This window comes from Camelus ferus, chromosome 10 (genome assembly GCF_009834535.1).
Source record: "Camelus ferus isolate YT-003-E chromosome 10, BCGSAC_Cfer_1.0, whole genome shotgun sequence".
NCBI lineage: Eukaryota > Metazoa > Chordata > Mammalia > Artiodactyla > Camelidae > Camelus > Camelus ferus.
Window position 1 is genome coordinate 53,216,584 of NC_045705.1, and position 25,312 is coordinate 53,241,895.

Sequence of the window (25,312 nt, forward strand, 5' to 3'; positions counted from 1 at the left end):
GCTTGCTGCTGGTAGGTCAGACTCTGAACTGAGAAGGCTCGTGGGGTTGGAAGATGGGCCTGGATGGTGGAGCTATTCACTCTCTCAAGGTGGGACCACTCTGAGCTGATGGCAGATGTTTTTTCATTAAAAAATATTTATTGAGGGCCTACTGTGCACCAGGGTCTGTCCTAGGCACTGAGGGTACAGCTGTGAACAAAAACAAAAGTCCCTAGCCTCATGGAGCTGATGTAAATATAGTAAATAAATTGTGGAAAGAAAAGCAGAATGTTAGATGGTGATAAATGCTATGGTAAACAGAAAAAGGGAGAGCAGGAGTGCTGAGGGGGCTGTGGGGTAGAGGAAGGTTTTTTTTTAAGAGCTTCAGTAAGAAGATGATGTCTGACCAGAGACTTGGGGGATGAGGGAGCAGGCTCTCTCAGTGGAGTATGCTCCAGGTACAGGAGACAGCAGGTCTGGAGGCCCGGAGGTGGAATGTGCCTGTGTATTAGAGGAAATGATAAGGAGGCAGTGTCGCTGGTGGGGAAAGAGTAGTTGAAATGAGGTCAGAGATGTCATTGGGACCCAGATGATGAAGACCTTGTAGGTCATTTTTTGGCTCTTGCTTTAAACAATTGGGAGTCACGTTAGGGTTTTGAGCAGAGAAGTGACAAGATCTGCACTGTTGCCAGTGGTGGTGAATGTGATGGTGGTAGTTTATTGAGGGTCCATTCTGATTGTCTATTTTCTCAGTGAAATAGGAAACAAATTTGGCTAAGAGAGTGAGGACAAGGAAAGAAGTCTTGAGGCTGAGAGTTGGAGGAAAGTTAAACTCTTGGCCCAAAGGCTTCAAGTGTGTTCCCTCTTGGTTCTGAATGTCTTCTGTTTTTTTATACATGGCTTCTTACTGGTCTTCATGTTCTCATTATAGAGGTGGGGTATCCTTCCTTTGCTGCAGATAGGAAACTGAGGTATCCAGACTGGCTCTGTCACTTTAATCCTTCCTATTTCCTTCATCTTCTGAGAAGGTCAGCTTGTGGGTGGTGTGTTTTCCTGGAGCAGGGCAGGCATCTTGAGTTCAGCTAGACTGGAGAGCATGGGAAGGGTGAGAATAAGGTCAAGATTTAGTATCAGAAAAGGCTTCAGAAAGAAGTTGACGTTTGAACTGGGTATTTAAGAAGCAGTGTGGGTGGAGGACTTGAAGATGGAAGGAATTGGTTGAATAAAAGCTTGGAGGCATGAACATTCCTGGCATGTGCAGGATGTGGCAGCCTGCTGTGAGTGGCCTAGGGAAGGCACTCGTGTGAGATAGGTCTGCGGCCTCGGAATCATCATGATTACAGGACCCACCGGGTTCTTCTTGCCAAAGTGAAAGAGGGCAGGACTCTGCAGGGTGGACTGGGCCTCTGATCTGGGGACAGAGTGGGCTCCATCATCCTGGCAGAGCTGGGTTAAGCCGCTTGCTGAGAGGCTGAGAGGCAGGCAGAAACAACTATGTCTAGGTTTTTAAAACTGTCTTGGAAACAACCAGATTTCCTTTGGCCTGGAATTGCCTAACGAGCCCTCACCCCATTTCAGGCTTTCAGGAAATATTTAAACCCAGCTTCAAACCTCCATAGAATCTGTACTGAAGTGGAGAAGGACCATCTGGCAGGAAAAGAGATTGAAATGGTTGAGGTTGAAAACTCAAACTTAAAGGCCTCTTTGGAGAGGAGAATTGGGAAAGAGGATGTGGGAGTTGATAAGTGGACAGTGAAGAGATGGAAATAGAGCTTAATTTTTTTCTGGTTATTATTCAACAACAACAACAACAACAAAAATCATCTTTTTTTTGTTGCTGGTTGAGGAGGATTTCAGCCTCATAGGGACTTGTAAAAACACCCGGAAATTCTTCTGGTCTTTAGCAAAACAACTCTTGGTTCCACTCCATGTGATCAGGCTCATAATCCCCTTGACATTTTTGCTTGAAGGGCTTTCTGGACCTAGACTCTCAGAACCTGGGGCTGGAATGGAAGTGATCCAACGTACAAGGTATGTCAGAGCACTGACTGAGGAAAGGTGTCGGGCGCCTTGGAGGGAATTAGGGGATAGACTTGAGAAAAACCTTCCTGGCTCCATTTTAAAGCTTTTGATACCCATCCACCCAACCTCTGAGCCCACTGTCTCCCCTTTCCCTTGTAATCCCTTATTTTTAGGCACAACAGAGCCAAAGACAAGGTTGTGGGCAGAGAACCAGTGAGAAATGAATCAGGAAAGGAGGAAAAAGGGAGGTGGAGGAGAAGAAAGCCTGCATGAATGAGATGAAGGCAAGTTTCCCGGGAACAGCCTTTCCTCATGGGTGTGTCAGATGAGAACCTGTGGTTGCAGTAGGGTTCTGAAAGATAATAGGGGCACTAGGGAGGAGGTTGAAACTCTTGAGACAGACAGGATTGGCTGAGGGGTGGGAGGAAAAGGCCTGTGGTTGACAGTCCAGCTGGGTGGCAGCTATAGGTGGAGAACTCCCTTCCGTTGGTTTTTTAGCAGCCATGACTTTGGGGAGTGAACAGGTGCACCTTTAAAGCTTAGGCCAGTGCTAGAATTTCTAGGGCCTTTTGTCTTCCTTGCCTTTGACTCCTTGGAGGCCTCCTTTGCCATCAGTTCACAAGTCAGTTAACATTTATTTGTGTGCCTTTTATGTGCAGAACTTTCTGCCGTGTTCTGAGTATTGTTCAAAACATGGAGAAGAACTAACTGGCACTGCCCTGTGGCTTTCTCAGCCGTGGGTGGACAGAGTGGGCCACGATGTCAGGAGACCTGGGGGGTGGCTCAGTTTCCTAGGAAGGCCAGAGAACAGAGAGGCTGTGCAGGTGAGCTGCTAGGGCAAGGCCCGAGCTGTTAGTGCAGCGGAGCCATGAAGGGTAAACACAGCGCCTCCCGCCCAGCCCAGCCCAGCCCAGCCCAGCCCAGCCCAGGGGCACCTGCAGGAGAGAAAGGAAGACTCCAACGCTCAGGCTTTTGAGAACTCTGGTTTAGGTGCTTAGAAGGAGCTCTTTCTAACGATGACCCTCCTTGAAACTTCACAGTGCCAATATTAGTTGCTGAGAGACTCTTGGAGGAAGAAATGAAAGACCTAAGCTCTCCTCTGGGGGAGCTGCCTGTCTGTTCCTTATCCCCTGGCGGGGCCTAGGGCTGAGGAAAGGCTGCAGGAGGGAGTCAGTAAGGAGGTGAAGAGGGTCTGGGGAGGTGTTCTTTGGGCAGAGCGAGTTTCCAGGCTGACTCCTGGACAGGCGGGCCACTGCTGTACAGAGCTGCAGAGTCCGTGGGCTGAAACCAGGTTCTCAGGGCACAGCAGAGCTCAGTTCCCCTCCCGCCTTCTCCTTCCCTCCACGCTGCTTCCTCCGCTGTTACTTCCGCACCAGAGATTGCTTAGGAAATCAGTGAAATGTAGGGTCGGGAGAAATTCTCTCGTGTGGTTTAGAGGTCTCCTTGGTCGGTGTGTCGACTTCTTACCTGAACTGGTGAAGCAAAGTGCTTGGCAGTGTTCCCTCTGGGTGACAACTGATGCTAACCCCAGCACAGCGGGAGACTTCCTCCAAATGCCGCATCTGTTCCTCATCGCCCTCAGGGTTCACATGCCTCCTTCCTCAGGGGCAGGGTGGACCATAATTAAGCCTCCAGAAAAGTACCACACATTTAGAAATGTCACCTAAACAAGGGAAAACTGTTTTTTGCTCTAGGAAGGTTCATTCTCAGAGGCTGGGCACTCCTTCTAAGAAGCTCCTTTCAGAGACTGGTCTTTAATCGGTCCCTTCTCAGACCTTGGAGATTGTGTCTGTGGATCGGGTGATGAGACTGGATTGTAGGGAGAGGGAGTGCTGAGGGGGCTGGAGAGATCATTGCAAGATGAAGGCTGGCCTGAGCGAAAGCTTGGAGCCTTCCAGAGGGCCTCTCCTCCAGTGGCAGTGAGGGGGATAGATGAAGGGTTTTGGGCAGCCAAGATGCAGTGTCCTGACCAGGATGGGCTTCTCAAGCCCAGCCCCCCAGGATGCTTTGTGTGGCTGCTTCCGGTGCCCTACCCGCAACCCTCCCCTGCTGGGACCCAGGCTAGGGTGGTGGCTCTCACCTGCCGACTAGGAGAGTCAGGGCCCAGAGCTGAGTGAAGCTGGCCAGCTGTAGGCTTGGGTGGGGAGGGAGGTAAACTGGAGAGAGCTTGCTACATCTAGATGGACTGCCAACTGCTGCCGTGTAGAAAGGTAGATGGTGATGGCAGATTTCTAATTTTTCAAGAGAAACTAGAATCTGAATTTTTATTTGTGTTTTATATGTACTCACAATTTTTAAAATGTTTGACAACTAATTCAGTTTTTTAAAAACATAAAAGGAAGGCCAAATAAGACATATTTTTGCTCTTGCAAACCACCTGTTAATGTCTTCAGGTATAAACCCTCTTCCCCAGGAGTTTGGAAGGGACGGAAGTGTGAGCGGAGCAGCTGCCAGCTACCAGGGGTGGGCGGCGGGAAGGGGTGTTTTGAGATACAGGAACTGAGAGCACACTGAAGACTGAGGAAACTGTTTAGAGGAGACCGTGATAATGCTTCCACTGGGTCCCGTGATGTGCCTGCTCCTTTGTCGTTGAGGGTCGATGGTTCTGTGCAGGTTGAAGAAGCTGGGGGTGTGGGAGAAGAGGGGCCGAGTGTTCATCTTTAATTTGCTCACAGCTGGGCAAACTCTTGGGAAGATGGTCAGTGGTGACCCTTCTTACCTCTCCAAGGCCTCAGAGAGCACGCTGTAGGACACAGGTTTTCACAGTTACGGGTGTATAAGACTAGCCAAAATGCTTACTGAACATGCACATCCCTAGGCTTCATCCCCACAGATTTTGGATTCCTGTTCAGGAGGGGGAGCTGAGGCCTGGGACTCTGAATTTTTAACAAGCACCCCTATCAATGTTAAGGAGAGTAAGTAGACAGTAGAGTCAGACAGAGCTGAGTCCACATTTATGCCCTCTTCCTTCACTAGGTGAGTGATCTTGGGCCAGTTATCAATCTCTCTGAACCTAAATTTCCTCATCGGAAAATTGAGTCTGTGTTATCACTACCTCAGAGAATGGTGAGAGCTGAATTAGAAAGTGACTGGAGGCAGTGCTGAGCCTGACTCAGAGCTGAGGCTCCGGACAGGCCACCTAGGCTGAAATTCCTGCCTTGTCGCTTTCTAGCTGTGTGACTTGGAGCAAGCGATTTAACTGCTCTGTATCTTGGTTTCCTTGGTAACGTGTAAATAATAATAGTACCCCCTTCTTAGGGTTGTCACAAGGATTAAATGATTTAATCCTTTAAAATGCTTACAACTTTAACCATTATAATTATATAAAGAATCTGGCAGCACCTCTCATAATAAACGTACATTTGCTTTCTTTAAGTCCTCTTACTGTGGCTAACAAATAGGTTAAGGCTTACTTTCAAATGTCACCTCTCTATAAGGCCTTCCTGGCATCTACTTTTTACTTCACTTTTCTCCCTTTTTACAGTTAGCTTCTCCAGGGCAGGGACTGTGTCTGTCCATTTTTATATCCTAGTGCCTTGCATAGTGCCTCTCATACAGTAAATGGATTGGAGGGGAGTGCAGGGAATCCAAAAAATGACTAGCTTGGGAATGAAGAGGGTGCCTTCCAAATACCTAGAGAAGCATGATCTGGAAGAAAAACATTTATTAAGCTTCAGTGTACCAGAATAATGTCATGTGAGGTAGGTCATGTTATCATTATTGCTCTTACGGTCTTCAAAACTCACGTGTGAAATGATACTTGACTAGGGCTCACTATAGGCAGGGCTGGACTTAGTTATCTGACTCCAAGTCAGGTGTGCTTCCCCCTGTACCTCCGGAACCTGGGACTGTGGTCTCTCCAACTCAGTACAGAGTTTGTAGAAGAGTTCTAGTGGTACCTTATTATGTTAATTTCTCTGGCTTGTAACTCTTCAGATAGTTGTCTGTAATTTGTCAGAGCTGAGTTTTTGAGCAATTCATGATTGGTGGTAGATGCTAATTGAACAATTTCATTTTCCAAACATGTAGTTTTTGCCTGGATTTTGCCATTGGTGGGCCTGGGAACTAATAAAACAGCCTCTCTTCCCCGACACCTAGCTTCTCTGCGCTATCCCCAGTGGGTATTTTCTTTGCTTGGGAGCATCTTCTCTCATTTGAGTCAGACTAGCCAAGGTATCAGGCTGAAAGCATAGATGACAGCCTGGGGTTACTCTTAGGACATTGAGGGAAGCAGTGTTCCCTGTTCCCCAGGAAGCCAACCATGCAGCGAGCTCACGTCTGAGCTTCAGGTGTAAAGGGTTAGTCTGGTCCTCAGTTCCTCAAGCTACTGGGTTATTTCCTGACCCTGATAGACCTGGCTAGAGAGTGCAGGTGGGCAGGAGCACGCTGAGTTGGCATCTCTGACTTAGCTGGCCCTTCTGTGATTGTCAGCCGTGTCTGCCCAAGACACCTTAACTCCTGGCTAATCTCTTGCAGAAGTGTGACCAAGGGTCACTGCCATGGGCCTGGTGGCAGTTTTGATCTACTCCTCTCTTGGTTGCATCTTCCCAGGATTTTTCTTCTTGCTCCAAGCAAATATCACAGTGATCTACAGTTTTCCTTCTTACTAAGTTGGCTCTGTGTTCTCATATTCAACTATATGATAGCATTTCAGAGCAGTGGGTCCACCTCCTTAGGTTGGAAATTCAGGAAAGGAAGAAATGTATTTTTCATCATGTTCTTTTAATATATTTCAGCTTCTGGTCTTTCCATAGATCTTCTGTCCTTTCCCTGAGGGCCTGCCCTGGAGCTGGTGGAGCATGTCCAGTGTTGTTTTGGTGGGTTCCAATGGTGATCGGGACTGTTGTTACCATGGGCATGATTGAAAGCTGGTGCTTAGCAAGTTGATTCCTTGCAGCACTGTGCTCCTTAAGGACCCTGAGAACTGGCCTAGGAAAGCTTCCAGAGGCTGTTTCTTCCTTCCCTTCTTCCTGTTGCACATGTAGCCATATGCCAAGCGCTTAATTTGGTACTGGGCTGGTGCAAGTAAAGAATATCTCACCAGAGTCAGTATGCACAGGTGCTCTGGTGGCAGGATTGAATCCTCGTCTTCCTCTTCTCCTTCCTCCCCATCACTAACATGCTGGTATACTTAAATTTATAGAGATTTTTTTCTCCCAATAGGTAGGGATGGTTTTTTATGAAGAATAAAAGTGAGGCTTAGGGTTTGTTTTGTTTTTCTAAAAGCATCTGTGGGATTCACCCTGGAGAGATATTTCATTGCTGTCACCATCACCTGCCATCACCTGCTGTCTGCTTTCTCCCTTTCTAGCTCCCACTTCACTCACTAACACTATCACCAAAACAATGGCCCTTGAGAGCCTGCATGAAATTAAAGAAATCAGATGTAGTGCATTTCATGTTGAAATTAGGGAAGAGTTATAAATGATATCAAGAATTAGTTTTTGCCTTATTTTGATCATCAAGACCAATTGCTTAATTGTACCAAGATAATAAATAGGATGGTCACAAGGATTAAGGTCCTTAGTGGCATAAATAAATAGGTTTAACTTTCATACCCAAATATACTTCTTTTTGGTCAAGGTGACAAGAATGCCAGAGTGAGAACTGCTGTTCCTGCACCATTCAGCTTCCGTGAGGGTGTAGCCCAGGCCAGAGTGCACATTCATGTTGCAAATATGTTTGGTATATCATTTATTTTCTCTTACATCTACTCTTAAAACGATTTTTTTTTTGCCTGTAAGTTTTAACATTTATATTGATATATAATTCTCATACCATAAAATTCACATATATAAAGTGTACAATTCATTTGTTTTTAATGTGTTCACAGAATTCTGCAACCCTCACCACTATTGAGCTAATTGCAGAACTTTTTTTTTTTACCCCCCAAAAGAAACACCATACTCATTGCAGTTACTCTTCATTCTGCCACCCTCAACCCAACCCTAAGCAACCACTAATTTATTTTCTGTCTCCGTAGATTTGCCTATTCTGGATATTTCATAAAAATGGCATCAGGGTTCATCCATGTTGTAGAATATATCCTTTTTATGTCTGAATAATATTCCATTTTATGGATATATCACATTTTGTTAATGCATTCGTCCATTGATGGACATTTGGGTTGTTTCCACTTTTTGGCTACTATGAATAATGCTGTTGTGAACATTTGTACACATATTTGTGTGAACTTGTTTTCATTTCAAAGGTGGATCATGCTGAGTCATATGGTAACTGTACGTATCACTTTCTGAGAAACTGCCCAACTGTTTTTCAGAGTGACTGCACAATTTCACATTCCCACCAGCAGTGAATGAAGGTTCTAATTTCTCCACAGTCTCACCAGCACTTCTTTTTATCTGTCTTTTTGATTATAGCCATTCTGGTGGTGTGGAGTAATATCTCATTGTGGTTTTGATTTCGTGTTCCTAATGACTAGTGATGTTGAACATTGTATCATGTGCTTGTTAGCCATTTTTATGTCTTTGGAGAAATGGCTAAATCCTTTGTCTACTTTTTAATTGGATTCTGTGGTTTAGTATTGAGTTGTAAGAGTTCTTAATATATTCTGGATACAAATTGCTTAGCAGATATATATGATTTGTAAGTAATTCTCTCATTCTGTGGGTGTCTTTTTACTTTCTTACGGTACTTTTTACAGCACAGAAGTTTTTTATTTGATATAATACATTTATGTCTTTTTTTCTTTTGTTGCTTGTGCTTTTGGTGTCATATCTAAGAAACCATTGCCTAATCCAGTGTTACAAAGATTTTCTCTATATTTTTTTCCAGGCTTTGCTTTTGTAATTTTAACTCTTACATTTAGGCCTATGATCCATTTTTCCTTTTTTTTTTTTTGATATGGTATGAAGATGAGGGTCCTGCTGTATTCTTTTGCATATGAATGTCTGCTTGCCTGATCACCATTTGTTGAAAAGACTCTTCTTTCTCTCTTGAATGGTCTTAGCATCCTTGTTAAAAATCAATTGGCCATAAATGTATGGGTTTATTTCTCAACTCTCAATTCTATTCCACTGATTTCTATTTTTATTCGTATGTCTGTACACAGTGTCTTGATTACTGTGATTTTGTAGTATGTTTTGAAATTGGTAAGCGTGAGATCTCCAACTTTATTCTTCTTTTTCAAGATTGTTTGCTTTGGGTCCCTTGCATTGCCATAAGAGTTTAGTATCAGCTTGTCAATTTCTGCATTTGGTGGATATTCTGTTCAATCGGTAGATCAGTTTGGGGAATAGTGCCATTTTAGCCACTTTGAGTTTTCTGATTGTGAATGTAGGATATCTTTCTATTTATTTATGTCTTTAATTTCATTCAGTGATGTTTTGTAGTCTGTAGCCTATGTCTTGCGTTTCTTTTGTTAAATTTATTCCTAAGTATTTTATTCTTTTTGCTGCTATTATTAATGGAATTGTTTTTCTTGGTTTCATTTTCAGATTATTCACTGCTAGTGTATAGACAGAAAACTGATTTTTAAAATATTACTTTGTATCCTGAAAACTTGCTTGATTTTGCATGTTAGATTAAGAGTGTTTTAGTGGTATTGCTAGTATTTTCTACATACAAGATCGTATCGTCTGCAAATAAGAGGTAATTTTACTTCTTCCTTTCCAGTCTGGATGCACCCTTAAGTTTTAACCTTTTTCTTCCTTTCATTATTTCCTTTCATTATTTTAGCATAAAATAATGTTTCCTAAAGCATAGTGATATATTAGCTAACTATATATATATGGTACATGTATAGACATTTTTCACATTGTAAGTAGTTAAATACCTTAAAGTGTATTAATTTTATTTTCATAGGTGTTAAAAATATGATAGTTCATAATTTTATGGTGTTGGCTCAAATGTCACTTTATCAGGATGTTCTTCCCTGAACATCCTATTTAAATAGCAGATATTCACTCACCCTCTATCTTGCTTCGTTATTTCTTCCTACCACTTATCCCCATGCCTGTTGTACACAAATGTACACTGTGTATCAAACGTGTGATGTGTGCACTTATCGTCTATTTCTGTCCACTGGGACGTAAGCTCCATGGGAGCAGGGACTGTCTCACTCTTTGCTGGATGGCAGTGCCTAGGACATGGGTACTCAGTAAATATTTGTCCGATGAATGATTAATTGTTTAGAACAAGGTTAAATATTTTAAGAAAAGCGAGTCAGTTTCAAGTTGATTCAAGAAACATATTGTCTAAATAGTTGTTCAGAAGGCATGCAAATACGGCAAAATTCATAAAGGCTGTGTGGCATGCCAGGAGTTTGGGAAACTCTAACTTAAGAAATGAGAAGAAGCAGAATGGAAAAGGAGCTTTTAAAATCATTTTTCTGAAGTGATAAGTTATCTGTTAGCTCACAGACCCTTCCCCAACCCAGATCAGGGATCCCTTGTGGCTCTTAACCTATAACACATGAAATTAAGTATATGTGGGAAAGTGGTTCCTGCTACCCACCACAGAAACCCTGCTGGCACTTTTGGAGGTCATCTGGAAATGTTTGAGGTACTTTTGGCTGCCCATGGAAACTTGGCTTATAGATCATGTCTTCTTTGCAGGGCTCTGTGTTTGCAGAGAGCAGAAATGACCATGACTGCCAACAAGAATTCCAGCATCACCCACGGAGCTGGAGGCACTAAGGCCCCTCGGGGGACTCTGAGCAGGTGAGTAGGGGAGCACTGCTGGGGGAATGGGGCTCACTGGAGGGTAGCATCAAGGGACATCTAATGGCCTGTGTCCTGGGTAGGATTCCTGCCAAATGGAATTGATTATCGTCATGATTCTGACAGTCATCCAGGTGAATAATCTGTGCCAAGCTCTCTACAAACAGTGACATCTCAAGGCATTTTTTATGCCCTCTTAGATTTTGGTTACTCATCTATAAAGTAATAATACTACATATCCCATAGAGTTTCTGGAGGATTAAATGATATAATAATGTATGAGTGCTCAGATAGTGCCTCACCAAAGCAAAGCAAAACAAAACAAAACAAAAAACCACCCAATAAACGTTAGCTCCCTCCCTAGGATGGGACAGAAGCTTTCAGAGCTAACAGATAGATGTGCAGCCCTCACTGGGGCCTCTCAGGTTTTGGCCAAGGCTGGATGCTGATGTCCTAAAATAACCTCTTTTATTAAAGCCACATACCTTTCATAGCCTCTCCTTCTACTGAATCTCAGGTGGACAGATGTGGCTTTTGGAACCTCAGCCACCAGAATGGATAGCTGTGAGAAGGATGCTCATCTGAGACTGGGACCAGGCTGGTTCCTTCCTGGATGTCTCGGCTGTGCACTGCCAGGTGGAGTCCAGCGGAGTGTGGCACACTCAGGGCTGGCCAGCTGCAGTCGTAGCTGTTTGGTCTGTTTAGACCTGGAGTCTGGATATGGCCGGTAGATTGGGGCACAGGATGGATACCCTGGGGAGTGACTGACATGAACGAGGCAGGAAGAATTCTGTATACCACACGTGCAGAGTTTGGTCCCAGTGGAAATGGTCAGGATGGACTGTGCCAACTAAACAAAAGTTGTTCAGTTCTGGCTTGTTAACTAAGTAAGAGCTTGGGACTTAGACAAATTGAATGTCCACTCTCTGGCAGCAAGAGCAGTAAGAACGTCCCCTGCCCACACATTCCCTGTAAACTGGACTAGAGGTGCTTGTGTACTTGCTTCTCTAAACTGGGTGAGGCTAAGAACGGCCGGGACCAGCTTCCTGGGTAAAGCAAATAGAAAAATGGAACTCGCCCAGCGCACGTTAGTGGCCGAGGCAGAAACAGGTCTAGATCTCAGTCTTTGTCTTCCATTGTCTGCTTCTGAGGAACCGCTTTGCTGGGCTCTCCTCAGTCTGCTGGCATTTCTTACTCTGCGGTCTGACTGTGACTATGTTGGCAGATGGAGACTGGGAATTAAGGTTCCCATTTTTTAATGTGAGACTGTAGGGGTAAAATAAACATTATATATGATTGTATCATATTATTCTTAAATTAAAGGAAATAGTATATTTAGAACCTGAATTAGAAATTACCGTACCCAGGAGCTCTCAACTCCTTCAGGCATTCTTTTTTTTTTTTCTGATTTCCACTGTGTGTGGGGTGGGATGGGGGTGCTGTGTTTACATGAAGTCACAAAGCAGGATCAGAACTGCTGACAGGCACGGCAGTTTCTATTTGCAGTACATAGCTACATGTTTTAAACATCTTTACAATTTGCTCTTCTTTAGCTTCCCAGCGTGCTTGCCATCATAACATGACGCATGGTATTTGTAAATATCTGAACCTCTGATGTGCCTAAAAAAGCCCTTTTCCCTCTGAGTCTCCCCTTCCTTCCTGCCACATTTCCGCTTGCCTCCCTTCCTCCCTATTTTTCTGGGCTTTGGGCATGGAGTCATAGGCCTCTGTGGCTAGCTTCATCCTTCTCTCAAAGGCCACAGCTGGACTGTAATTGCTATTTCAAAAGTGTCATCTGGTGGTTTCTGGCTGCCTTCACCCCCCAGCCACATCTAGGGGGTGTTCTCTGGGCTGAGTAGGGCAGTAAGTCACCAATTCATTTAGGAAGTCGTCAGTGAACTCTGAGGGCTCTCCTCTTAGGTGCTGGACTCTGTGGTGGACAGTGGGGGATAAAGAGGGATGATCCATTCTCTTTTTTTAAGTTTGGATTGATGACCTTGGTACCCAGATTTCTTAGTCTGACCTTTCAATAGATGTTTGGCTGTGACTTGGAGCCCTGATCACTGCCAGCCCAGGAGTCCCAGTGTCAAAAGATTCCCAAGTGTGACCAGAACTTTGGGGAGTGCAGGAGTGCTAGGGCCTTGGGAAGCTGGGCCTTTCACGCTCTTGCTGCTCTGGGGACCTTCACAACATCCACATGGAGGCAGAGGAGCTCAGTGATACTGAGAGGCATTTGCATCTAGCTTTAGAGGCGGGGACTCTGGGGTATGAAAAACTGGTGGGGAAAGGCACGTGGGACCCTGTGGAACTGCTAGGATATGTATTTGCAAGACTGTATCCTTAATTTGAATAAGACTTCACCTGTGCCACCATTAAGCCAGTTTGGGTTAAGTATCCTGGATTCCATTCCATTATTAGGTTTTTATGGGTGTTTTGCTAATTTATTCTTTCTTTTCCTTTACAGCCCAGTCTTGATTTGGCAGGATATGTAGGAGGAGGAAACCTAAACCATTCATTTGCCCCCCAGAGCTTTGCTTTTTGCTGTATTTTGGTCTTCTGGAGCAGGTTTCCCTTTCTCCTTGTTGGTGAGGCCAAAGGGGAACAGTGCTTCACTCTTAGCAGCTTCACCTCCCCACAGGCTGCTCCCACTCCAGCGCATAAGATTTGGCTGCATCCATTTTGGGGTGTGGGAGATGAGATTCTCAGAGTTCCTCTGAATTCCAGAGGTCAGGCTTTATGATATTAGTGTTGACCTGGGTGGGACTCAAAGCAGCTTGGTGACTTGTAAACAAGATAGTGTTATATTCGGAGCTACTTCAGCTACCTAGATGGGGTGAACTTTGCCACTTGTTGCTCTCAGGAGATTTCACTTGTGCTGTAAGGCTTGGCAGGCACTGGGGGCTGTCTCAGAAGATTTGTGCCTGCTGATTTACTCAGCAGCTTCTTCACTATGAAACTCCAGCATTTGGGTCATTGTGACTTGGAAATAAATGCAGGCTGTCACAATTGTGTTCTGGGAGCCTTACTTCTGGACGGATGGATGTATGGGAAACTTGAGTGTCTATAAAAGTGTAGACTTCTTCGGGTCAAGGACTGACTGACTTCTGTTTCCTCCAAGCCTGGGACAATAGAAGACTGCACATACTATTTTGGAGTATGAGAGGTGGAGGGGGTCTTGGGATGCATTTGGCTCAATTACTTGATGTTATGTATGAACAAGCTAAAGTCCATGCAGGTGGTTGACAGTGGAACCATAATTTCAACTCACATTTGCAGGTTTCTGTGCAAAGGGAGGCCTTGGTTTATGATATGGTGAAATCCGAAGAGGTTTCGAGGCCCCCCTGACAAAATGAGTAGAGAGTTGGAGCCTTTGCCATAGACTTCAGGAAGAGGGTAGGGGCTTGCAGAGAAGAAAATCTCCGGAGAGTAGGGGTTATGGGTAGAAGATGCTGTTGCAGAGCCTGTCCTGGCCACAGCACACCAGACGGACCTGTGGCCTTAGGGGCCCCCAGTCACCTGGGATGCTTTCTAGAATCTAACTGTGTATCATCAGTATTATCTGATTATTTACTGCTACATAACAAATGACCCTAAACTTAGTGGCTTTAAACATTAACGGCCATTTATTTTGGCTCACAAATTGCAGTCTGGGTAGGGCTCAGTAGGGAAAGCTTATCTCTATACCTTGTGGCATCAGTAGGAGTGGCTTGAACTCAGGGAACCTGTTTACTCACTAGATTACCAGGTTATTACCAAGGGTCTTAAAGGATACAGATCAACAGCCAGGTGAAGAGATACAAAGGGTGAGGTCTCTAACAAAGGAGCTTTTGTCCCCATGGAGCTTGGGCCTGGCATGTTGGCAGGTGGAAGCATCCTGGTTCACCAGCCTGGAAGCTCTCTGAACCCTGCCCTTTTGGGCTTTTATGGTGGCTTCATATACATAGGTGTTATTGATTAACACATTGGCCATTGGTGATTGAATCAACCTCTGACCCCCTCTTCCCTCCTCAGAGGTGGGAGGTGGAGGGACTGAAAGCTGCAAATCCTCTAATCACAAGGCTGGTTCTTCTGGCAGCCAGCCCCCAACCTTAGGTGCGGTCCCATAGTCGCTTCATTAACATAACAAAAGACACCTTGATTGTTGTCATCACTTAGGGAAATTTTAAGGGTTTTATTAGGAGCTATGTGCCAGAAGTGGGGAAGAAGACCAAATATGTGTTTCTTACTATAAATCATAGCATCACACAAGGGGAGAGAAAACAGTTCCACTTGATGAGAGAAATATCAGTATCACATTGTGAGATGGGCATGTGAGATGGGATATGTTGTGGTCACTGTCTTTGGAAAATACCAGCTGCCCCTGGTCTGCTCTCTGGTCACAAAAATTCACATCCTTCCCACATGCAAAATACACTAAGTCTCTCCTCTAAGATCCCAAGCCTTATCCCATTAATAGCATCAGCTTGAAGTATAAGATCTCATCATTTAAATCAGGTCCAGCTAAAGATGAGAATGTTTGGGTGCAGTCCCTTTCATTGTGTGTATTTCTTTGAGTACTATTCCTCTTGATCTGAAGACCTATAAACTAACAAGACTATATATATGCCACCCAAAATACACTGGTAATACAGGCTTAGGGTAACCACTGAAGATACTTTTCAAAAAGGGGAAAACTGGAGGCCACTCAGCAGTTACTGGCCCATAACTGCATATATTCATTGAGACACATGTTGCCAATTCCTTGAGTAGGTCTTGGTCCTACTGCTTGAGAGTCATTTTTCTTGTCTGTAGCTCCAGGGCTTTTGGTTCTACCCTCTAAGTCATTCTTCCTTTTTCATAAAAAGTAGCCCATTCTTGCAGGTGAGTAGTTTTCTCCATCTGCTTCATGCCCATAATATTTCAAGGGTCCAAAGTCTTCCTTTCATTTTATACTATCTGTTCTTTTCAGTCCAGCTAATATACTTCCTTTAGAAACTTTGTGGGCTTCTTATGAATCACTTTATAATCCACTGCTCAGTAGGCAAAAGGCACATGTACAGATCACTTCCGGGTGATTTTTCCCTGTGAGATTGCTACGGGACAATGGTTCTTAAGAGTTATAGAAGTCTTATTATTTACAGAGGATCTGCAAGGCTCACCCTTAAGAATCTTAGAAAACCTTTGCCTGTCTGTCTGTAAGATTCTATGAGGCAACAATTTAAATCTTTTTTTTAGATCTTGACAAAGGATCTTTCAGTCCCACTCTAGATTTTTTAAAAAAGATTTATGAGGGATAATTAAAGTACAATAAACTTGCAGTTTAAGGTATACAGTTTGATAAGTTCACACACACACTGTGTAACCTTTATCACAATCTGGAAGCCATTTCTTAATTTGAGAATTTTTTTTCTTGTCTAGAGAGACAGAGAATAAAACAGGTTTTATTTTCTAACACACAAAACCCTTTCTCATTTATATTTCCTTTAAATTTTGTTACAAAACTGAACAGTTTCCTTTCTGGCTCACCTCTTTTCTCTTTTACTAGAGCCCCTAGAAGTCATCAGTTGGCCCCTTCAGCACTCTGCCCGGAAATGTCTTTGGCTGGTTCATCTAATATATTAGGTATATTTCCTATTTCCCGTGTTACCACAGGTGACAGAGTTACCAAACTTTTCAACATTATGAGGGTACCCTTTCCTCTAACTTCTAATAACATTTTCCTTATTTTCCCTGAAGCCCCCATCCCCGCAACAGGCATCACTCGGTCCCAAACTCAGTGTTTCAACAGCACCCGACTTTTAGGTACTGAAATTGGTGCCATTTATCTACTGCCACATAACTACCCCAAAATTTATAGTGTAGTCTTTTTTTTTTTAAGTTTTTTTTTTTGGTGGGGGTATGTAATTAGGTTTATGTATTTATTTATTCATTTATTTATTTTTAGTGGAGGTACTGGGGATTGAACCCAGGACCTCGTGCATGCTCTGCCACTGAGCGATACCCTCTCTCCTCTCAAAATTTATAGTGTAAAACAATCATTTTATTATGCTCACAGACTCCGTAGAGACTGCAGGGATGGCTGGTCCCTGCTTACAATGTCTGAGGACTCAGCTGGAAAGACCTCAAAGCTTAGGGGGACTCAGTGGCTAGGGGCCGGTGTCTCCTGGAGGGGTCTTACTTCACATGTCTGGGGGTCCATGCTGGCTGTTGCTGGGACCTCAGTCAGGACACCTATGTGCCCTCTCCACAGGGCCTCGGCGTCCTCACAGCATGGGGGATAGGAAAGTAAGAGCTGCTGGTTTCTTGAGGCCTGGGCCTAAAAAGTGGCACAGATTGATTTCTACCATGTTCTATTGGTTAAGCAGTCACAGAGCCCATATTCAAGAGAAAAGATCATTTTGACAACAGGCATGTCAGAGAATTTGGAGACCATGTTTAAAAACCATATAAATGTCTTTAGCATGGTTTCCTGGAATTACATTTCTCTCCCTCTTGGCTTTGCATAGTGCCTGGTTCTGCTTGAACAGCAGTCCCATTTTTACTGGACTAGGGCACTGGGGATGTTCCTGTAAGGCATCATTTTTACCTGCCTCAGAGAGGGCTTCTTTTCTTATAAATACTCTATATTCATTGCTGCAGCATCCTAGAGGGCTTGGGATTCCCTCCCAGAGAGGAGCTCAGCAGTCCTTTTTGTGTTTCCCTAGAAATCATCTGGGGGGCAGGCAGGAATGGCTTTGGTAGAATCTTAGATGTGCTTTCTGGAGGCAAAAAGATGACTCAGTTTCTGCTCTGACCCTAGCTACCATTCTACTTACCCTGACAAGCTGTGAGTGGCTTCAGGAGTCTCTGTAGGTAGTGGCCCAGGTGTAGCCCCACTTGGAGGATGAGGCTGTCCTGGACCCTGTTGTAGGCTTCCAGCCATTTGAGATGAGGCTGCTTTGGAAACAGGACGGTCAAGTTGTGAGTGTCACTGTTTTTTTTTTTTTAATTTTTATCAGGACTGTCCCAGAGTGGGATGTCAGCTTCTGAGCTGAGCCCCTGCTCTGGCTTGGGGAACAAACTTCTGGACTTGCTGATAGGACTCAGCATCTTTCCTCCCTTTCCTCCTCTGAGCCTCAGAATATGGCCTTGGGGGAGTGCAGTGAGAATGCCACCTCCAGAGTTGGGGCGGTCACTTAGTGATGGGAGGATGCTGATGCCCACTGAGCTGACAGGGCCCACCTTAGTTGATCATCCCTGGAATGGTGGATGGCCACCTCCTACGCAGCTTCCTTTGAGAGTGGGCAAGACACCTGCTTGGTAGGGACTAGACATATTGGAAGCTGGACCCTGTGTAACCTTAGCCTGCAGACAGGCTCACTTCATGGCACCCACAGCTCATCTTAGTGTCTCTGTGGCTATTTCCTGGACTCCCAGGAATCTGCCCCAATTACCCCAACTTGGTCTTCTCCCAATACTGATACTTTCAGAAGCTCTGTGGCCAGAACATGCTGAGTTCAGAAGTGTCTTGTCATCAAGAACTGAAGATAGCCTTCCCTCCAAAAAAGTCCCTGGGTGAACTTGACAATACATGGGGCACCCCTTGGCATGAATGCTTCCTGCTATGTTACTGAGAACGGCCCAGGTCACTAATGACCGAGGGTTGGGCCATATTCTTGTGAAATAATATCAGAGGGAAGGACATGTATTTTGTACTTTTAATTCTTTCTTTCTGTCTATGCATACACACACACACACACACACACACACACACACACACACACACTGCTTTCTGTTTAAGTTTGTTTCTCTTTCCATACCTTAATTCATGCCCTCTCTGTCCTATCCTAAATGCATAATTATCTGCGTGTGCGTGCATGTGTGTGTGTGTGTGTGTGTGTGTGTGTGTGTGTTTATGCGCCTCTGTTAAATTTCCTTTGCCTTCTCCCCCCTTTCCTTCTCTCTTTCTCCTTGGATCTTTCATCTAAGCCCCCTCTCCTGTAAACCTCAGTTTTGGCCCGTCACAGCTGCAGCGTTGGCATCTGTACCTGTATGGAGCAGCAGAGCTGGCTGCCTGTAGACGAGGCAGTGGCACCAGTTTCACAGTGTGTGATTCCCCAGGGCTAAGCGCTGAGATTTTAGAATAAGGAGAAGGAGGTGAAAAGAGCAGAGTCTTAAGTGTCTTTTAGCTGTTTGTATTTACTTTTCTTTTATATTTCTTCTGTCTTCATGGAATTATTAATGATGTTCAGACACTTTTAAAATTTACATCATCTTATACACAGCTAGTATACTAAGGTGAGGGTACTCAGAGCAAGTTTTCACTCTGTCTTGTAGATGGAGAACCTGAGGCTCAGAATTTAGGTGACTTGCTCAGGAGCACACCCAGGAAGTGATGGAACCAGGACCAGAGCAGAACTCTAGAGGTCTCTAGACTCTTAGTCTAGGGTACGAATTTTGCCTTATGGGGGAGGGTTTTGGGGACTGACAGCCATGCTGGGTGGCACTAAGTGCTTTGTGTGCCTTTCTGTGTTGTTCTTCCTGTCACATGGCACAAAGAGGGAGGCGGGGTGGTCTGGAAACAGTACCCTGGGTAGGCATAAGGAGGCCCAGGTTCTGATCATTTATTTTCTATTCATTTATTTAGTCATTTAGCACAAATACATTAATTCTTACTAAATTCTAGGTGCCGTGCAAAGAGTGGGGGATATTAAGATGAACAAGACAATGTCACCACCTTTAAGTAGGTTCATTGGTAGTCTAGTAAAGGAGGAAGGTGAGGAAATACTATAGTCCAGTAAAGTGTTACAAGTACCATAATAGACATTTTTCCGGGCATCAAAAATTAGACATCTCTACCTGAGCTAAGCAGGTGGAGTCAAGAGAAATTCCATAAAGGAGCTACAGAGATATCTAAATGGACAAGCCAGTACTCCAGGCAAAGGAAACAGAATGTGTGAAGGCCTAGAGTTGTAAAGAGCAAGGAGTCTGATGTGACTAAGAGTGCGAAGTGGGTTTGTTTAGAAGAAAAGACAGTATGAGATGATGAAGGAAAAATAGGAAACCAGATCATGAGGGGCCTGTGGTCCCTGCCAGTGAATTTGCATTTCATTCTGTAGACAGTGGAGAGTTTGAAACATGATGAGTTTTGTATTTTAGAAAGATGTCAGAAGACAAGGGGATGGGCTGGAACTGGGTTAAGATCCAAGGCAGAGAGAGAAATTAAGAGATTATTGTAATAGTCTCGGTGAAAGATAAGATCTGAGTCAAGCCAGCAGCAGTATCAGTGGGGATGGCGAGGAGAGGGACAGATCTGAGAGACGTGAAGGATTTAGAACTGATAGGACTTAATCATCACGTGGATCATTGAGTTTGAGGAGGAAGCTGGATCCAGATGCTTGAAGGCGGAGTGTACGAAGAACAAATCTGGGCCTTTTCTTCCCTCTGTGGAATGAGTTGGAAATCCATGCAGCAGTCAGGGCCAGGGATGAAGGAAGAATAAAGCCGCATGGGGATGAGATTGTGTGAGAAGACACTCGCCTTGGTGCATGGGAATGAGAGCAGATGGGCTTCTTCAGTCTCGGGCCAGCCCTTGTCGGGGGGGCACTGGTTCCCCAGCCCCCTCACTGCCGGCTCACTGCTCCCTCCTGCACTTGTCCTCTTGTCCTGCGTTAACAGCTTTTCCCTCTCTGCTGGGTCGTTCCAGCCATCATTGAAGCATGCTGTGCTGTCTCTGCGCAGCAGAATGCTGTTACCCCCGTTCCCCTCTGACTACCACCTCATGTCCTTGCTCCCCTTTGAAAGAATTGTCTGAGCTCTTTGTCTCCACTTCTACTCTTCCATGTTCTTGAATTCCTTCCAGTCAGGCTTCCCTTCCTACTTCTCCACCAGAATCTCTTTTCACCCTGCCTCCATGTGGCTAAATCTGATGCTCATTCTGTAGTCTTTCCCTTACTCAGTTGTTGGCAGATTTGACTTAGTTAATCACTCCCTAGTTCTTGAAGGTCTCAGGCTATCCCTCCCCATGGCTTCCTCCCTCCCTCACTGCGTGCTCTTCTCAGCCAGTCTGCTTTACTAGTTCTTCCTCCTCTGCCTGACCTCGAAACACTGAAATGCCCCAGGGTGCAGCCCTTGGACTTCTCTAGGTACACTTGCTCCCAAGATGATCTCATCTAGTCATAGAGTTTTAGATAATATCTACATACTACTGGTGGATCCCAAACGGAAATGTGTAACCCTGACTCCTTTCTACTAGGTGCTCGGGCCAAAAGCTGTGATTCATCCTTGACTTCTCTTTGTCTCTCATACCTCTCCTCCACTCCGTCAGCAGAGCTGATTGGCACAGCCCTCAAAACAGATCCATGTATGCCGTTGCCATTCTAACCCAAGCCATCACAACCTCTCGTCTGGACTGTTACAGTGGCCTTTAGTAATCTCCCTGCGGCCGCCCCTGCATCCCTGCACTTCACTCTCTGCTGCCGAGTCGGAGCATGTCGTTCTGCTCACGCTCCTTCAAGAGCTTCCTTTCTCTCTCAGACTAAAAGCCCAAGTCTTACTGTCGGTCCATAGATTCTCCGGTGCCTCTGACTAAGCTCCAGCCCACTCCTCCTCTTCTCCCTCCGCTCTCGCTGCACCGGCCCCTTTGCTGCCCCCGACTGTATGCAGTGGCATCAAGCCTTTGCCCTGCTGCTCCTTTTGCCTGGAACGTTCCTCCCCTGGGTACACACACTGCTGACTTCCTTAGGGTTATGTTCACATGGTCCTCGGCAGAGGGGCCTTCCCTGATCTCCTTCACTGTTAAGCTCTATCCCTTTACCCTGCTCTATTCCGCTTCACCTGCCCCATAACCACCTCACAGGGTTTTTCTTGTCTGTTTACTCAAAACAGATAAAGCCGTACTGTCTCCCTCCACCAGAATGTAACCTGTAGAGAGAGACTTTGTCTATTTTTAATCTGCTGATCCTTAATGCCTGAAATAGTACCTGGTATAGAGTTGGTGCTCAATAAATACCAACTATATACCAGGTTGAATGGCTGAAGAGCCAAGGTGTGTCTCAAGCCTAGTACAGCTAGCACAGTGTGGCCGGCGGGGTATGTGGCTTCCTTTGTTCCTTTGTTCAGGGTTCAGGGAAGGTTGGCCAGGAGCTGTCCCAGGAACCCTGAAGAAGTGAAGCTGGAGACTCACAGTGGCAGATGGGAGACCAGCCCCCAAAGAAGGCTTTGTCCAGGTGCTTGGCTTCCTAATGCAGCCTGGGTCCAGGCACTGACACTCTTGGCCATAGTTTTCCCTTGTGCAACAGGGGGAGGATTATCTTTCTTTCACTTCCAACCTCAGTTTGAGGAACTGGGAAACAACTAGAGAGTGAAACTGAAGTCCAAGAGGAGCACGCTTTCCCATTTATGCCAAGGAGATGCCACTTGTTGTGTAAACTCATTGTCACAAGGACACAAGCATCCTGACTGCTAGCCCCCAGTGTGTTCCTCCTTAAGCCTCCCTGTGCTCTAGGTAACAGAGTCTCCTGGCCCCTCCTTCAACCTGGGAGCAAGCACCATTGGAAGCTAATTCTTGGGATTGCAGAACTAGCTTCGTTTCCAGGCAGTGTGCAGGGGAGACTCCCAAAAGAGGGCCAGAGCCTTGAGTAGAGAGAGAGAGAAGAAGAGAGATACAGTCCAGACCTCCAGACTTTGGCAGCTGGTCTGCAGGGAAGCAGAGGAGAGAGGCATGGGGATGGAAGGCCCAGGGCAGTGGCCTTCGGTTGGATGGGGCGGGCCAGTTACATGCAAGCTCTGCCTTCCCCACCTGCATCGTTTTACTATTGCAGTGTAGCAAACCACCCTAAGACTTAATGGCTTAGAAGAATCTATTATTTTTCACATTTCTTTGTGTTCACTGGGCAGTTCCTCTTCTGGTTTCCCCTGGGCCCACTCATGTAGCTGGGTTCAGTTGGGTCCAAGATGACCTCACTCATGTGTCAGGCTCACGTGGTGGCTGGCTGTCGGCTGAGGTGCCTCTGTTATGCTGCGCAGCGCCTCTCATGCTCTAAAAGACTGGACTGGCATTTTTATGTGACAGTCTCAGGGCAGCATTCCAAGTGTGTGAAGGTAAAAACTGCAGGGCTTCTTGAGGTTTCAAGTTTTGGAACCCAGGCAACTTATTTTTCACCATATTCTATTGGTCAAAGCAAATCACAAGGTCAACCTAGATTCAAGAGGCAGAAGAATAGACTCTGCCTTGATAACGTGAGCTGCAAAGACATTATGGCCTTATTTAGTTTACTCTTTTCCCCTCCCACCCCAATGTTTAGAATCCAAGAACAGAGGAAAACTGCTTTTAAAAGTTTGCCGAGTAATTATGCTGAATTATCAGCTGCTTATTGATACTAGTAATCATTGAGCTAAGACTGAGTACTGTGTGTTAGCCACTGAGCTCAGCACTTGATGTGTATTGTCTGTATTCCTTCCAACAGCCCTCTGAGGTATGTGTTCCTTTTAACCTCCGTTTTACAGATAAGGAAATTGAGGCTTAAGGAGTTATTTGCTCAAAATCATGTAACTTGTTAGTAGTTATGCTGGAACTTAAACCCTATGGCCATGGTGTTCTTATCCTCTATTGAGAACAACTGAAAAGCTTACTGATGATTATTTATAGTCATAATGAGTTACAGTGTATGACATCATTTCACATCCATAGTCTCATGTGCCCATTACGACAAACTTGTGATGTAGTTCGAATAATTTTGAGGAATTGAAACTGGCAGCTTAAAGGGAGTACATGGCTTTGCCCATGGTTGTGTCGTTAATAAGAGGTAGAATCAGAAACATATGGTGAGATGCAATGAGTTTTAACCCTTGGGAGCATTGGAGCCCCATGAGGGCAGGGCCTTATCTGTGACCTTGGAGTGAGTGCACGCTGCCCTCTCTGTGATGAACCCAGGGGTGCCTGGGCTCCAGGGCAGCATGGGAAGGCCTCCTTTTCTCCCCGAGTTGCTGGAGCACATTGGGCCTGGCCTGTGTCGGGGGACTGGGCGAGGAGCACTTGTAGTTCTGGGCCCCAGATCAGCAAAGCTCTGAAGACCAGGAGCTTTAAAGGAAAGGACCAGTCTCTTCTTTATTTTATCCTTCACCAGAGGAGAAAAACTAAACCTCAGTTAAAGCAGACTCGGTAGTGAGAGAATTTCTTAACTTGTGGGGACTTCTCCATGTTCGAACTACTGAGGGAAGTTATAGACTCATCCTTTCTGAAAACATGGAAAGCATGCTGGAATCTAATGGACCAGAGGTCCTCAGCTTTTTTCTGCCTGCCTGTTGGAGATGTGTGCCCCGCCCTCCCGGCCCCGGTATGGGGCAGTGGCTTCATGGCTGGTGAATTCTCACCTTGAGAGTTGAGGAGGCACATCCCTAGGGGAGCATATATCAGAGTGTCTGGAGAGATGAGGCACATGTGTTTTGAAAAGGTTTCCTAAGAGATTCTGAGTCTCGTTAGGTACTGGCCATCTCTGGTTAGAATTCAAGCTGCATGAGGATGAGACTTTTTGTCTCTGGTTTATTCTTTTATCTAGCACCTAGGGCCTGGCACATCGCAGGTGCTCACTAAGTATTTATTGAGTGAATAAACACATGACAAGATTGTCCTCTATCAGAGGCGTCTTCTCCCGCCTCCAATTGAGAATAACTGAAACACAGAGTCCTTTGTGCAGCCCAGACGCTTGTTGGCTTACAAGGCGGGACTGATGACTTTTTGCATCCATGGTTCTGTGAAATAAACGAGGGACCTTTCTCCATTGTGAGTAGGTCGGGCTCTCCCCAGGCTCAGGCTTGGCATGTTGCCCTACCACTACCTACCCTAGGGAGAACTGAGGCTTACTCTTTTCACATCTCCTCGCTGAGCAGTCTCTTTGGTCATCGGCTTGGCTGGGCACCGAATTTCTCTCATCTATGCCCATGTACACGTGGGATGGCTCTTGTTTGACTTGCCCTTTTAAAAACAACTTAAGCATGTTGAGGTTTCCTGTTGATCGGGGGCAGCCAGAGGCTATGACCCAACAGGGAATTGTTGGCCAATCCCTGACTCACCCGAGCTGCAGTTTTCTGTGTATGATCAAGCGGTGACAGCAGCCTGGCTCAGGGGCAGCTGGCTGCTTTCCATGGGTGGCATGGTGCTCTGGAGCCTGCGAGGCTGGACCGCCTCGCTTTGAGGGCCATGGCATTAGGGTCAGGTAGACCTTGGTAGCATGCAGTGTTGGCAAAGCCCTCCTGTCTTTGAACTGGAACGGTTTGGGAAGAATTCTGAAAGTTGACAGTGATCTTCCCAGTAGATAACGAGAAAAGTGTACTGAGGAGGAAGTATGCTCGTGGTTCTCTTCAGTAAGCTCACCTTTCCCTCTCCCTGTCTTTCTTTCTTTGTCATTCACTTCCAGACAGTGGGTATGTGTCCCTCCACCTGGGAGAAATTGTAGTCTAGTAGGGAAGACGAAGAGGGAAGATGATACATAGAAATGTTCCTTTTGAGACAGGACTGTGCCCAGTGCTGTGGGGTTTCTGCTGAGCTGTGTCTGAGGCCTGGGCAGTTCACAAAGATGGCAGAAGCCACTGCTTCATCTTTAGAGCAGCAACATAGTGTAATGTCAGTTCCTGTCCTGCCTTCACCACGTACTAGCTGAGGACCTTGGATG

The 25,312-nt window shown here is 45.5% G+C and overlaps 1 protein-coding gene across 9 annotated transcripts in view; it reads left to right on the forward strand.

Annotated features, from left to right (window-relative positions):
* The window catches only part of DENND2B (DENN domain containing 2B), a 143,329-nt gene that overhangs the window by 81,217 nt on the left and 36,800 nt on the right, over positions 1-25,312 (forward strand). For 8 of the 9 annotated variants that reach the window (XM_032489073.1, XM_032489072.1, XM_032489074.1 and 5 more), the window contains one exon: positions 10,578-10,682. In XM_032489073.1, coding sequence (XP_032344964.1) covers positions 10,603-10,682 — 80 coding nt within the window. In that variant the 5' untranslated portion in view covers positions 10,578-10,602. Of the gene's footprint in view, positions 1-1,986; positions 2,011-10,577; positions 10,683-25,312 lie in introns of those variants that run through there. The other variant, XM_032489071.1, reaches the window with a different exon arrangement.